Here is a 13,793-nt window from a genome sequence, read left to right on the forward strand (position 1 = left end):
GCGCATTCGCTTAGCCCCAGTGAACTCCACTAGACTGGTTTCTTAGTAAACACATAGGGGGAGAGGGATACATCAGTCCGCTGGGGAGAAGAATTGGGACTAATAAAAGGAAACACTTCTTCACGCAATGTGTGATTGGTGTTTGGAATATGCTGCCACAGGAGGGGGTGCTGGCCACTAACCTGGATAGCTTAAAAAGGGGCTTGGACAGATTTGTGGAGGAGAAGTCGATCTATGGCTCCCAATCTTGATCCTCCTTGATCTGAGATTGCAAATGCCTTAGCAGACCAGGTGCTCAGGAGCAGCAGCAGCAGCAGGAGGCCCTTGCTTTCACCTCCTGCATGTGAGCTCCCAAAGGCACCTGGTGGGCCACTGTGAGTAGCAGAGTGCTGGACTAGGTGGACTCCGGTCTGAACCAGCTGGCTTGTTCTTATGTTCTTATTCTGCCTTCTGACCCTTGGTCCATTGTCTACTTGGTTCAGCATTGGCTGTCTGGGGTCCCAGGTCTTTCACATCACCATTACCTGACCGTTTTTTAAAACTAGAGATGCTGGAAATTGAACCTAGGGCCTCCGGCATGCCAAGCGGATCCTCTGCCACTGATCCATGGCCTCTCCCCTAAATCAGTTATCAGTAAGGTGACCAGATGGTCACCTTTGCGAACCGGGACAGGCAGGCGGCCGGGCAGGCGGGAGGCCGCGCGGCCGCAGGAGCGCACGGCCTTTTGAGGCGCTCCTGTTTCCCGCCCTGTTGGGTGGGGGGGGGGGGGGGTGGGCGGGGGGGAGGGTGGGGGGGGGTGGGGGTGGGGGGGGGGGGGGGGGGGGGGGGGGGGGGGTGGGGGGGGGGGGGGGTGGGGGGGGGGGGGGGTGGGGGGGGGGGGGGGTGGGGGGGGGGGGGGGTGGGGGGGGGGGGGGGTGGGGGGGGGGGGGGGTGGGGGGGGGGGGGGGTGGGGGGGGGGGGGGGTGGGGGGGGGGGGGGGTGGGGGGGGGGGGGGGTGGGGGGGGGGGGGGGTGGGGGGGGGGGGGGGTGGGGGGGGGGGGGGGTGGGGGGGGGGGGGGGTGGGGGGGGGGGGGGGTGGGGGGGGGGGGGGGTGGGGGGGGGGGGGGGTGGGGGGGGGGGGGGGTGGGGGGGGGGGGGGGTGGGGGGGGGGGGGGGTGGGGGGGGGGGGGGGTGGGGGGGGGGGGGGGTGGGGGGGGGGGGGGGTGGGGGGGGGGGGGGGTGGGGGGGGGGGGGGGTGGGGGGGGGGGGGGGTGGGGGGGGGGGGGGGTGGGGGGGGGGGGGGGTGGGGGGGGGGGGGGGTGGGGGGGGGGGGGGGTGGGGGGGGGGGGGGGTGGGGGGGGGGGGGGGTGGGGGGGGGGGGGGGTGGGGGGGGGGGGGGGTGGGGGGGGGGGGGGGTGGGGGGGGGGGGGGGTGGGGGGGGGGGGGGGTGGGGGGGGGGGGGGGTGGGGGGGGGGGGGGGTGGGGGGGGGGGGGGGTGGGGGGGGGGGGGGGTGGGGGGGGGGGGGGGTGGGGGGGGGGGGGGGTGGGGGGGGGGGGGGGTGGGGGGGGGGGGGGGTGGGGGGGGGGGGGGGTGGGGGGGGGGGGGGGTGGGGGGGGGGGGGGGTGGGGGGGGGGGGGGGTGGGGGGGGGGGGGGGTGGGGGGGGGGGGGGGTGGGGGGGGGGGGGGGTGGGGGGGGGGGGGGGTGGGGGGGGGGGGGGGTGGGGGGGGGGGGGGGTGGGGGGGGGGGGGGGTGGGGGGGGGGGGGGGTGGGGGGGGGGGGGGGTGGGGGGGGGGGGGGGTGGGGGGGGGGGGGGGTGGGGGGGGGGGGGGGTGGGGGGGGGGGGGGGTGGGGGGGGGGGGGGGTGGGGGGGGGGGGGGGTGGGGGGGGGGGGGGGTGGGGGGGGGGGGGGGTGGGGGGGGGGGGGGGTGGGGGGGGGGGGGGGTGGGGGGGGGGGGGGGTGGGGGGGGGGGGGGGTGGGGGGGGGGGGGGGTGGGGGGGGGGGGGGGTGGGGGGGGGGGGGGGTGGGGGGGGGGGGGGGTGGGGGGGGGGGGGGGTGGGGGGGGGGGGGGGTGGGGGGGGGGGGGGGTGGGGGGGGGGGGGGGTGGGGGGGGGGGGGGGTGGGGGGGGGGGGGGGTGGGGGGGGGGGGGGGTGGGGGGGGGGGGGGGTGGGGGGGGGGGGGGGTGGGGGGGGGGGGGGGTGGGGGGGGGGGGGGGTGGGGGGGGGGGGGGGTGGGGGGGGGGGGGGGTGGGGGGGGGGGGGGGTGGGGGGGGGGGGGGGTGGGGGGGGGGGGGGGTGGGGGGGGGGGGGGGTGGGGGGGGGGGGGGGTGGGGGGGGGGGGGGGTGGGGGGGGGGGGGGGTGGGGGGGGGGGGGGGTGGGGGGGGGGGGGGGTGGGGGGGGGGGGGGGTGGGGGGGGGGGGGGGTGGGGGGGGGGGGGGGTGGGGGGGGGGGGGGGTGGGGGGGGGGGGGGGTGGGGGGGGGGGGGGGTGGGGGGGGGGGGGGGTGGGGGGGGGGGGGGGTGGGGGGGGGGGGGGGTGGGGGGGGGGGGGGGTGGGGGGGGGGGGGGGTGGGGGGGGGGGGGGGTGGGGGGGGGGGGGGGTGGGGGGGGGGGGGGGTGGGGGGGGGGGGGGGTGGGGGGGGGGGGGGGTGGGGGGGGGGGGGGGTGGGGGGGGGGGGGGGTGGGGGGGGGGGGGGGTGGGGGGGGGGGGGGGTGGGGGGGGGGGGGGGTGGGGGGGGGGGGGGGTGGGGGGGGGGGGGGGTGGGGGGGGGGGGGGGTGGGGGGGGGGGGGGGTGGGGGGGGGGGGGGGTGGGGGGGGGGGGGGGTGGGGGGGGGGGGGGGTGGGGGGGGGGGGGGGTGGGGGGGGGGGGGGGTGGGGGGGGGGGGGGGTGGGGGGGGGGGGGGGTGGGGGGGGGGGGGGGTGGGGGGGGGGGGGGGTGGGGGGGGGGGGGGGTGGGGGGGGGGGGGGGTGGGGGGGGGGGGGGGTGGGGGGGGGGGGGGGTGGGGGGGGGGGGGGGTGGGGGGGGGGGGGGGTGGGGGGGGGGGGGGGTGGGGGGGGGGGGGGGTGGGGGGGGGGGGGGGTGGGGGGGGGGGGGGGTGGGGGGGGGGGGGGGTGGGGGGGGGGGGGGGTGGGGGGGGGGGGGGGTGGGGGGGGGGGGGGGTGGGGGGGGGGGGGGGTGGGGGGGGGGGGGGGTGGGGGGGGGGGGGGGTGGGGGGGGGGGGGGGTGGGGGGGGGGGGGGGTGGGGGGGGGGGGGGGTGGGGGGGGGGGGGGGTGGGGGGGGGGGGGGGTGGGGGGGGGGGGGGGTGGGGGGGGGGGGGGGTGGGGGGGGGGGGGGGTGGGGGGGGGGGGGGGTGGGGGGGGGGGGGGGTGGGGGGGGGGGGGGGTGGGGGGGGGGGGGGGTGGGGGGGGGGGGGGGTGGGGGGGGGGGGGGGTGGGGGGGGGGGGGGGTGGGGGGGGGGGGGGGTGGGGGGGGGGGGGGGTGGGGGGGGGGGGGGGTGGGGGGGGGGGGGGGTGGGGGGGGGGGGGGGTGGGGGGGGGGGGGGGTGGGGGGGGGGGGGGGTGGGGGGGGGGGGGGGTGGGGGGGGGGGGGGGTGGGGGGGGGGGGGGGTGGGGGGGGGGGGGGGTGGGGGGGGGGGGGGGTGGGGGGGGGGGGGGGTGGGGGGGGGGGGGGGTGGGGGGGGGGGGGGGTGGGGGGGGGGCATGGGGGGGGGGGGAGGGGGTGGGCCCGGGGGGGGGGGGTGTTTTTGAGGGGTGGGGGGAAGGGGGGGGGGGGGGTGGGAATTTTCTCATTTTAACAATCGAAATACTGATAATATAAGCGGTTGATGCAGCGCGCTTGTTTCTTGAGTGATTGTACACGTTGCATCCATTGAGAAATTGATACTTTGTATAAGATGTCAGAAACTCCCAGATGTAGCCCAGATCGTCGCGTCTACAAAAGCTTCATTAGCTGCGGTATTCTTGATTTGGATTTTGTGTGGACCAATCAGGCAAATTATGGCTCCCCCGCCCCCTTTTCACGGGCTGTTCGCACTTCCCAAATACTTTGCTGCCCTCTGACGACAGAGCTGGTGCTTGCTAGAAACATCACACATTTTCCAACCTATGCTAAGTCTCCTTTCCTTGCTAAATCCTCACTTCTCTCAAGAATAACATTTCACGTGTCTGCAGAACTTCGAGTTCATGGGAGTCCATTCTGAGCCACCAGTTGCCAGTGGCTGGAGATCATCAATACACGTTAAATGTCCATAACAACCTACGTTAAAAATACTCACTTACACAATGCGCTTAGCATGTATTGATAGTTTTAATTTATAATAAATATATCTTTTTGGGGTGTTATGTGGTTTCCGGGCTGTCTGGCCATGCTGGCAGGGGCTGATGGGATTTGTAGTCCATGAACATCTGGAGAGCCGCAGGTTGCAGACCCCTGTACTAGAACACGGCTGTACAGCCCAGAAACCGCACAAAACCCCAGGGATTCCGGCCATGAAAGCCTTCAACAATCCCCAGGGATTCCGGCCATGAAAGACCCCCTGAACCAAACTTCACCAAACCTGGGTGGTATCATTAGGAGAGACTCTTAAAGATACCCTGAAGGTTTGGTGCTTCTAGCTTAACAATTGCACCCCTGACAGCAGGCACCCCCCCCCCAAATTTCCCCAGATTCTCCTTTTAAATCCATCCCCTTCGGCTTGGATTTAAAGGGAGAATCTGAGGTCCTCAGTTTAGAAGAAGAAGAAGAGTTTGGATTTATATCCCCCCTTTCTCTCCTGCAGGAGACTCAAAGGGGCTGACAATCTCCTTGCCCTTTCCCCCTCACAACAAACACCCTGTGAGGTGGGTGGGGCTGAGAGAGCTCCGAGAAGCTGTGACTAGCCCAAGGTCACCCAGCTGGCGTGTGTGGGAGTGCACAGGCTAATCTGAATTCCCCAGATAAGCCTCCACAGCTCAAGTGGCAGAGCAGGGAATCAAACCCGGTTCCTCCAGGTTAGAATGCACCTGCTCTTAACCACTACGCCACATTGAAAGTGATGCTGTTTCAGGGTGGGGGATAATCCACCCCAAAACAGCATCACTTTCAATGTTGTTTAACTAGGGACCCCAGATTCTCCCTCTAAGGTGGATTTAAAAGGAGAATTTGGGCTCTCTAGTTTAAACACCATTGAAAGTGATGCTGTTTGGGGGTGGATTCCAGCATCACAGTGGCTGCCGGGGGGGGGGGGCTCCATTTTCCCTCTATGCCTCTGTCCAGAGGGGAGGGCAGAAGGAACTGCCAGCTGCCGGCTTTGAGCCCAGCTGGTAGTGGGCAGGGGAGGGCAGGGCAGGGGAGTCTGCCGTCCCTGGCCTTGGAGAACTGCTTTTATAAGCGCTAGGCCGGGGGTGGGGCTTGGGGAGGCGTGGCCATGCCCTAGGGGCCGGTGGGGGTGTGGCCCCCCTCGAACCCCCCCCTAAAAAATCTATACCTACGTCCCTGGCATGTTCCACTGTCGAACAGTCCTGACAGTCAGGAAGCTCTTCCTAATGTTTAGGTGGAATCTCTTTTCCCGCACCTCGAATCCATCACTCCTGGTCCTAGTCGCTGGAGCAGCAGAAAACAAGCTTGCTTTGGGGTCAAGAGATGCAAAAGCAGTGCTCTGAACCAGGACTCTGAGTGATTTGGGCCAGCTGTCTTTTGCGTGACTTGACAGCAGAGAGTCGCACGTACATGCATGCGACACAACTCGCATTGTGAAGAGTTTGACAAGACTCGTCATTGCATCACATTGGATGCCTCCTCAGTCTTCCCTCTGATGCACAGTGCTAATTTCACATCCCACGCACACGATGCACGGGCATTTTGCTGCTGTGGTATTTTAAAAAAACAGAACAACAAAAATCTAAAGCGTTCTCGGCATCAACCAAGGCTTCCTCGAAGCCAGCATCTTGTGTTAAATTGAAGCCAACCAGGTCGACCAGTTTCGACTTTTTGGAAACCCAGCAGTATCTCGTATTCAGGGTAGACTGCCTTTGGCCATGGAGGTTCCACTGCGATATCCTCGCGGCTACAGCTGCGACTGCTCTCTTTTGCAGATTTTCCCCCCTCATCCTTAAAAGTCATTGTTTGCTGCAGTCCTGTTTCCAAAGTTAGCAATGCGTTGTGTAAAGCGGCAGCAAACTTTTCCAAAGGTTTGCATGTTCAAGGGCAAAGGGGCGGGGCGGTGGCTTGGCTGAAAGGGGTTCCCCTCCCCCCCCCAAAGATATATAGATACAGTGGGGCAGCGGGGGGGGGGGAATGGCGCAAGGGGCAAAGAGCTTAAAAAGCCGCCTGGCTTGGCCGTCCGCGGGGCCTGGCTGCTGGGGCGGGGCTTCAGCCCTCTTTGCTTAGGTGTACAATAGGGCAAGGTAAAAAGAAGGGCAACGGCGAGGCTTCGTCGGCTGCTACTACGCATGCTCAGAGTGAAGCGACGGTCCGGGTAAAACCGACGACCGGGCTTCGTCCGCTGCTACTGCGCATGCTCAAGAAGAAATAGCGGGCAAGGTAAGGGCAGAAGAGTGGCGTCGCGAGTCATCACAGCGCTTGTGCAAATAAGATGAGGGTAGGCTAAGGCTTCAGTCGCAGCCACTGCGCATGCTCAGTAGGTGTTTGGCCGGGCGGCGAAAGGAGGACCCCCCTACCCCCAGTCCGGCTTAGATCTGCTTGTAGCGTAGCGGCTTCGGGGGGGGGGGGGTGTCTAAGAAAGATTCAAGACCTCAGTGAGGCCCAGGCAGGGGCACCCACCTTTCTGCCCCCTCCCTGCACAGCCTGGGCAGCTTGATCAGCTGCCGCACAGGTAGAAGTTCAAAGGGAAGAGCTCGGCCCGAGAAAGAGAGCGGGTTGGCTCGACCTGCTGGTTTCCAGCCGGGTTGGGATCCCTTTAAGGGTGGGAGGCTTTTCCATACTTGAGTCTGGGAGAAAAGTTTTCTGGGTAGGGGAAAGGTTTTACCTGCTGGATGGCTACCTGCACAGGGGGTATTGTTGGGCTGCATCTCTTGGGGAGGGGGTTTTCTTTTACATTTTGGGGAGGGGCTGGGAAATTACTTTTCCATGTTTAAGTCTGGAAGAAAAGTTTTATTCCGGGGGGGGGGGCCGGGGGTTGGCCCCTTGGGGGGGCGGCGGGCAGGGGGGGGGTGGTTGGGGGGGGGTTTTTTTTTTTTTTAAGTGGGGGGGGGGGGGGGCTGGAAAATGACTCGGGATCCTCTCTGGACCCCCGCCTCTGACCCCCTCCTATTTTTCCTTGACAGGCCCTGCGGGGGATGCCGGCCTCACGGGTGGAAGAGGAGCACAGCAGGATCAAGGAGGCTCTGCAGATGGATCTCTTGGCCGCCGATCTCAAGTGCAGCTTCTTCGTCTCCGCTCTGCAGAACTACAAGCGGGATTCTGCCCTCCGGCCCTTCCCGAGCTTCTACTTCACGGAGGAGACCAAGGACTTTGAGGCTTTAGTGAGTTGGTGTCAGGGGTGTGTGTGTGTGTGTAGTCTGACATTAACCCTAAACTGATATGACCCTAAACTGAATCCCCCTAGTTGCTGAACTGTATTTATTGTAGCCTTTTTCATTGTTTATTTATTTGGGTTGCCTATATTGCTGGGGATCATTAGGAAAGGAATTGATAGTAAAACTGCAAAGATTGTTATGCCCTTATATAAAGCAGTGGTACGACCGCACTTGGAGTCCTGTGTCCAGTTCTGGTCGCCGCATCTCAAAAAGGATATTGAGGAGATAGAAAAAGTGTAGAGAAGGGCAACAAGGATGATTGAGGGACTGGAGCACCTTCCCTATGAGGAGAGGCTGCAGCGTTTGGGACTCTTTAGTTTGGAGGAGACGTCTGAGGATATGATTGAAGTCTATAAAATTATGCATGGGGTAGAAAATGTTGACAGAGAGAAATTTTTCTCTCTTCCTCACAATACTAGAACCAGGGCGCATTCATTGAAAATGCTGGGGGGAAGAATTAGGATTAATAAAAGGAAACACTTCTTCACGCAACGTGTGATTGGTGTTTGGAATATGCTGCCACAGGAGGGGGTGATGGCCACTAACCTGGAGAGCTTTAAAAGGGGCTTGGACAGATTGATGGAGGAGAAGTCGATCTATGGCTACCAATCTTGATCCTCTTTGATCTGAGATTGCAAATGCCTTAACAGACCAGGTGATCGGGAGCAACAGCCGCAGAAGGCCCTTGCTTTCACCTCCTGCACGTGAGCTCCCAAAGGCACCTGATGGGCCACTGCGAGTAGCAGAGAGCTGGACTAGATGGACTCTGGTCTGATCCAGCTGGCTTGTTCTTATGTTCTTATTGTGTCTTTCTCCCCAATAGCAGGGTGAACCAAAGGAGCCTTCAAAATTCTCCTTACAACAACCCTGTATGGCAGGCTAGGCTGAGAGTGTATGATTGCCTCGAGGTCACCCAGCGATCTTCCGTAACAGTAGGGAATTGAACCTGGGTTTCCTAGATCTTAGACCAATGCTATAACCACTATACCACACTACTGTCTCATTAACCTCTTTGATCCAATGATGGGGATGAATGCTAAGCTATGGTGCTTTTTTGGCGCTTAAGCCTGAAGCGGTAATGGTCTCCACCTTACAATCCCCCCTTCTCTTTTCTCCCCCCCTTTCCTTTACCTCTTCCTTTCTACTCAGGTCAGATCTATAGGGGATTTTATAGGGTATAAGTCAGTGGTGGTGAACCTATGGCACAGGTGCCAGAGGTGGCACTCAAAGCCGTCTCTGTGGGCACGTGCAAACAGAGTGCCCCCCCCCCCATCTAGGCTGGCCTGGGCCGCTGGGCTCGATTATTAGCATTAAACCTAAGACCTAGTTTTGGGGCAGCAGTGTAGGTAACCCTGTTAAGCACTGTTAAACCCCACTGATTTTGATGCGGAGAACTAAAGCGTGATCCTTTACCTGGGAGTAAGCTCGGTTGCTGGCAATGGGGCTTGCTTCTGAGTAAACCCTCCTAGGGTTGTGATTCACCGGTTGGAAGAGTTGCACGGTTGCTTCAAAGCAAAGCCACCGACTACCACCAAGCTTACTCCCGAGTAACACACGCCTCGGAGCCAACCAGGTTAAATTGCCATGTTGGCACTTTGCGATAAATAAGTGGGTTTTGGGTTGCAATTTGGGCACTCAGTCTCAAAAAGGTTCACCATCACTGGTATAAGTTCACTGTTATTAACTTTTTGGAGTTTAATGGTGCCGAATCCCGGGGGAGAATGTTCTATTTAAGTGCTGCCATTTATGTTAGAAGCTGCCCTGATCCCGTGCGGGAATGTTTGGCACCCCACCTTTCTCCCCTGTAAGGTGGCTTACAAACTCCTTTCCCTTCCTCTCCCCACAACAGACACCTTGTGAGGTAGGTGGGTCTGAGAGAGTTCAGAGGGAACTGTGACTAGCCCAAGGTCACCCAGCAGGAATGTAGGAGTGCGGAAACATACCTGGTTCACCTGATAAGCCTCCGCCACTCAGGTGGAGGAGTGGGGAAGCAAACCCGGTTTTCCAGATTAGAATCCACCTGCTCTGAACCAGTACAACCCCTGGGAAAAGAGATCAGTATGTATGGCTCAGTATGCATAGAGGACTAAAAGTAAACAAAAATCACAACACCTTTTTTCTTTGCGGTCAGAAACATAAAATTAAGGCACCAGAGGCTCAGGTTCTTGGAAAGATGAACAGATAAAAAGAAGTATTTTTTTTTGTAAGAACAATAAAGATTTGGTAAGATAAAAATGTAACGGGAAAATGGAAGTTAATACAAGTGATGGAGTTAAGTGAAGTTATGGAGTGAATACAAGTTAAGTTGATGTTCTGGGTCACATCAGTGTTTGATAAGAAGAAGAAGAGTTTGGATTTATATCCCCCCTTTCTCTCCTGCAGGAGACTCAAAGGGGCTGACAATCTCCTTTCCCTTCCCCCCTCACAACAAACACCCTGTGAGGTAGGTGGGGCTGAGAGAGCTCCGAGAAGCCGTGACTAGCCCAAGGTCACCCAGCTGGCGTGTGTGGGAGTGCCCAGGCTAATCTGAATTCCCCAGAGAAGCCTCCACAGCTCAGGCGGCAGAGCTGGGAATCAAACCCGGTTCCTCCAGATTAGATACACGAGCTCTTAACCTCCTACGCCACTGCTGCTTCATTCACTCACATTCAGACCTTCTCCATGGTTGCAATTTCAGGCTTCCATAGAATCATAAGCTCATTCCGCACATGCAGAATAATGCACTTTCAAACTGCTTTCAGTGCTCTTTGAAGCTGTGCGGAATAGCAAAATCCACTTGCAAACAGTTGTGAAAGTGGTTTGAAAACGCATTATTTTGCGTGTGCGGAAAGGGCCATAGAGTTGGAAGAGACCCCAAGGGTCATCAAGTCCAAACCCTTGCAATGCAGGAACAGTTATGTAAGGAGACATGGTTTCTTCAGTGGGGGTCCCGAGTCCATAGAACGAACTCCCCCCTGAGGTGCGAAAAGCATTCTCTTTATATGCATTTGGAAAACCGGCAAAGATGCATCTGACCTTTGGCGGAACGGATGGTTTCCCCCTTTCTGGTAATATTAATTTTTAAATAGGATTTATGATTTATTGTCGAAGGCTTTCACGGCCGGAATCGCTGGAGTGCTGTGTGGTTTCTGGGCAATAGGTCAGGGCATCTGAATAGAAGTAGCCTGGCATGTGAGTAACAATGAAGTATGTAGCATGTGAGTAACAATGAAAATAGAAAATACTCACATGCTACATACTTCATTATTACTCACATGCCAGGTTACTTCTATTCAGATGCCCTCACCTATTGACCTTGCTATCTTCATTGTCACTCACAGGTATATATACTCGCTTTCCTTTCCTACTATCAGATCCTCTGAAGATGCCAGCCACAGATGCAGGCGAAACGTCAGGAGAGAATGCTGCTAGAACACGGCCTTACAGCCCGGAAACCACACAGCACCCCAGGATTTATGATTTTTTTGAAACTGGGTTTTATGAAATTTAGTTAAGTTGAGGAGGGTTTTAATAGGTTTTTGGAGTTTGAATAAGTTTGATTGTCATTTGTTGTAATTGTTTTTAGGTTTACCGACATTTTGTGACTCTTTTCTTACATTGTAACCCGCCCCAAGACCTTGGAGCAGAAGCGTATATAGGGGAAATGGTGCTCGGGGGCAACACCTTCTCTGGGCGCCCTTCATGCCCCCGGACTCTCTGCAGGCTGCCTCCTGCTATCCCCAGGGCCTGGGTGGGGGGGCAAAAGCTGGCCTGCAAGGAGGCTGGGAGCAGGGCTCGGCAGCGGCCCAAGTGGGCGCCGTGGCCACCTGCTGCCAAGCCCCGCCTCCCTGCAAGGGGGTGGGGCTCAGTGGCATGTGGTTGGGGCACATGCTGGTTTGTCATGTGACCAAAAGGCGTGCACCCAAGGACATGTCCCTATAGGCCCGTGGTGGCGAACCTTTGGCACTCCAGATGTTATGGACCACAATTCCCATCAGCCCCTGCCAGCATGGCCAATTGGCCATGCTGGAAGGGGCTGATGGGAATTGTAGTCCATAACATCTGGAGTGCCAAAGGTTCGCCACCACTGCTATAGGCCGTACGGCTCTGCCTTGGAGTGTAAGGGTAGGCATGTATATATATAAAATACTATCTTCCATATGCATTCATATATTGTCTGTCTGTCTGTCTGTCTCAGAATGGCTTTTGGTTGCCTACTAAGGGTCCCTGTTGAACCTGAAGAAATGGCCAGGTGAAGTCCGAAGTCTCTCTTAAAAAGTGTTCCTTTCTCTTTTTCAGCTTGCCGACACCAATTCATTGGTGAGCTTGAGAGAGCTCCTCCCGCACGCCCAGAACACACCCCAAAGAACCTGGGAGCTACTGGACTGGATCCTGTCTTCACGGGCCTTGACTATACACAGCATGAACAAGAACCAGGTAAGAGTGAATGTTGCAATGCAGTTTATCCAATAAGAACATAAGAACAAGCCAGCTGGATCAGACCAGAGTCTATCTAGTCCAGCTCTCTGCTACTCGCAGTGGCCCACCAGGTGCCTTTGGGAGCTCACATGCAGGATGTGAAAGCAATGACCTTCTGCGGCTGTTGCTCCCGAGCACCTGGTCTGTTAAGGCATTTGCAATCTCAGATCAAAGAGGATCAAGATTGGTAGCCATAAATTGACTTCTCCTCCATAAATCTGTCCAAGACCCTTTTAAAGCTATCCAGGTTAGTGGCCATCACCACCTCCTGTGGCAGCATATTCCAAACACCAATCACACGTTGAGTGAAGAAGTGTTTCCTTTTATTAGTCCTAATTCTTCCCCCCAGGCAATCCTAGGGAATTCTGGGCCTCTAGGTCTGGCTCTTGAAGGTTACTTAAAAGCATATTTAAACAACATTGTTTACCGCTTGGGCGTGCATCACATTTGCATTTGGGAGAAAGGCAGCTGGCGCTTTTAAAAAATGAATTCCTCTTGTAACGAAGGAAGGCTCCGCTCCACTACGCTTCCAAAGCAAAGAGCAGAAGAGCTGAGCAATCAAATCAAGGTTGGGGAGACGAGTTTTCTCTTTTGTCATCTTCTGAGGTTTGTTGTCAGGACAGGACTTGGACGAGCGTGATGCAGAAATCGCACTGGAGCTAAGCAGGTCATGGCCGAGCCTCTGTTGGGGGGAGGAGACCTTTGCCTTGGTAGAAGAAGAAGAAGAAGTTTTGATTTATATCCCCTTTTTCTCTCCTATAAGGAGACTCAAAGGGGCTTACAATCTCCTTTCCCTCCCCCCCCTGGGGGGGGGGGGGGGGGGGGGGGGGGGGTGGGAAGGGGGGGGAGGGGGGGCGGGGGGGGGGGGGGGGGTGGCGGGGGGGGGGGGGTGGGGGGGGGGGGGGGGGGAAAGGGGGGGGGGGGGGGGGGGGGGGGAAAGGGGTTTTTGGGGGGGGGGGGGGGGGGGGGGGGGGGGGGGGGGGGGGGGGGGGGGGGGGGGGGGGGGGGGGGGGGGGGGGGGGGGGGGCGGGGGGGGGGGGGGGTTGTGGGGGGGGGGGTTCGGGGGGGGGGGGGGTGGGGGGGGGGGGGGGTGGGGGGGGGGGGGGGTGGGGGGGGGGGGGGGTGGGGGGGGGGGGGGGTGGGGGGGGGGGGGGGTGGGGGGGGGGGGGGGTGGGGGGGGGGGGGGGTGGGGGGGGGGGGGGGTGGGGGGGGGGGGGGGTGGGGGGGGGGGGGGGTGGGGGGGGGGGGGGGTGGGGGGGGGGGGGGGTGGGGGGGGGGGGGGGTGGGGGGGGGGGGGGGTGGGGGGGGGGGGGGGTGGGGGGGGGGGGGGGTGGGGGGGGGGGGGGGTGGGGGGGGGGGGGGGTGGGGGGGGGGGGGGGTGGGGGGGGGGGGGGGTGGGGGGGGGGGGGGGTGGGGGGGGGGGGGGGTGGGGGGGGGGGGGGGTGGGGGGGGGGGGGGGTGGGGGGGGGGGGGGGTGGGGGGGGGGGGGGGTGGGGGGGGGGGGGGGTGGGGGGGGGGGGGGGTGGGGGGGGGGGGGGGTGGGGGGGGGGGGGGGTGGGGGGGGGGGGGGGTGGGGGGGGGGGGGGGTGGGGGGGGGGGGGGGTGGGGGGGGGGGGGGGTGGGGGGGGGGGGGGGTGGGGGGGGGGGGGGGTGGGGGGGGGGGGGGGTGGGGGGGGGGGGGGGTGGGGGGGGGGGGGGGTGGGGGGGGGGGGGGGTGGGGGGGGGGGGGGGTGGGGGGGGGGGGGGGTGGGGGGGGGGGGGGGTGGGGGGGGGGGGGGGTGGGGGGGGGGGGGGGTGGGGGGGGGGGGGGGTGGGGGGGGGGGGGGGTGGGGGGGGGGGG

General features: G+C 62.8%; 1 protein-coding gene across 1 annotated transcript; it reads left to right on the forward strand.

Annotated features, from left to right (window-relative positions):
* The first annotated feature begins 6,608 nt into the window (after nucleotides 1-6,608).
* LOC125424771 (protein mono-ADP-ribosyltransferase PARP16-like) lies at nucleotides 6,609-12,015 on the forward strand. Its single transcript, XM_048482214.1, has 3 exons — nucleotides 6,609-6,792; nucleotides 7,244-7,441; nucleotides 11,774-12,015. The coding sequence occupies exons 2-3, from the start codon at nucleotides 7,256-7,258 to the stop codon at nucleotides 11,945-11,947; spliced, it is 360 nt and encodes a 119-aa protein (XP_048338171.1). The 5' UTR covers nucleotides 6,609-6,792; nucleotides 7,244-7,255; the 3' UTR covers nucleotides 11,948-12,015.
* The last annotated feature ends 1,778 nt before the right edge of the window (nucleotides 12,016-13,793 follow it).

This window comes from Sphaerodactylus townsendi, linkage group LG17 (genome assembly GCF_021028975.2).
Source record: "Sphaerodactylus townsendi isolate TG3544 linkage group LG17, MPM_Stown_v2.3, whole genome shotgun sequence".
Lineage (NCBI taxonomy): Eukaryota > Metazoa > Chordata > Lepidosauria > Squamata > Sphaerodactylidae > Sphaerodactylus > Sphaerodactylus townsendi.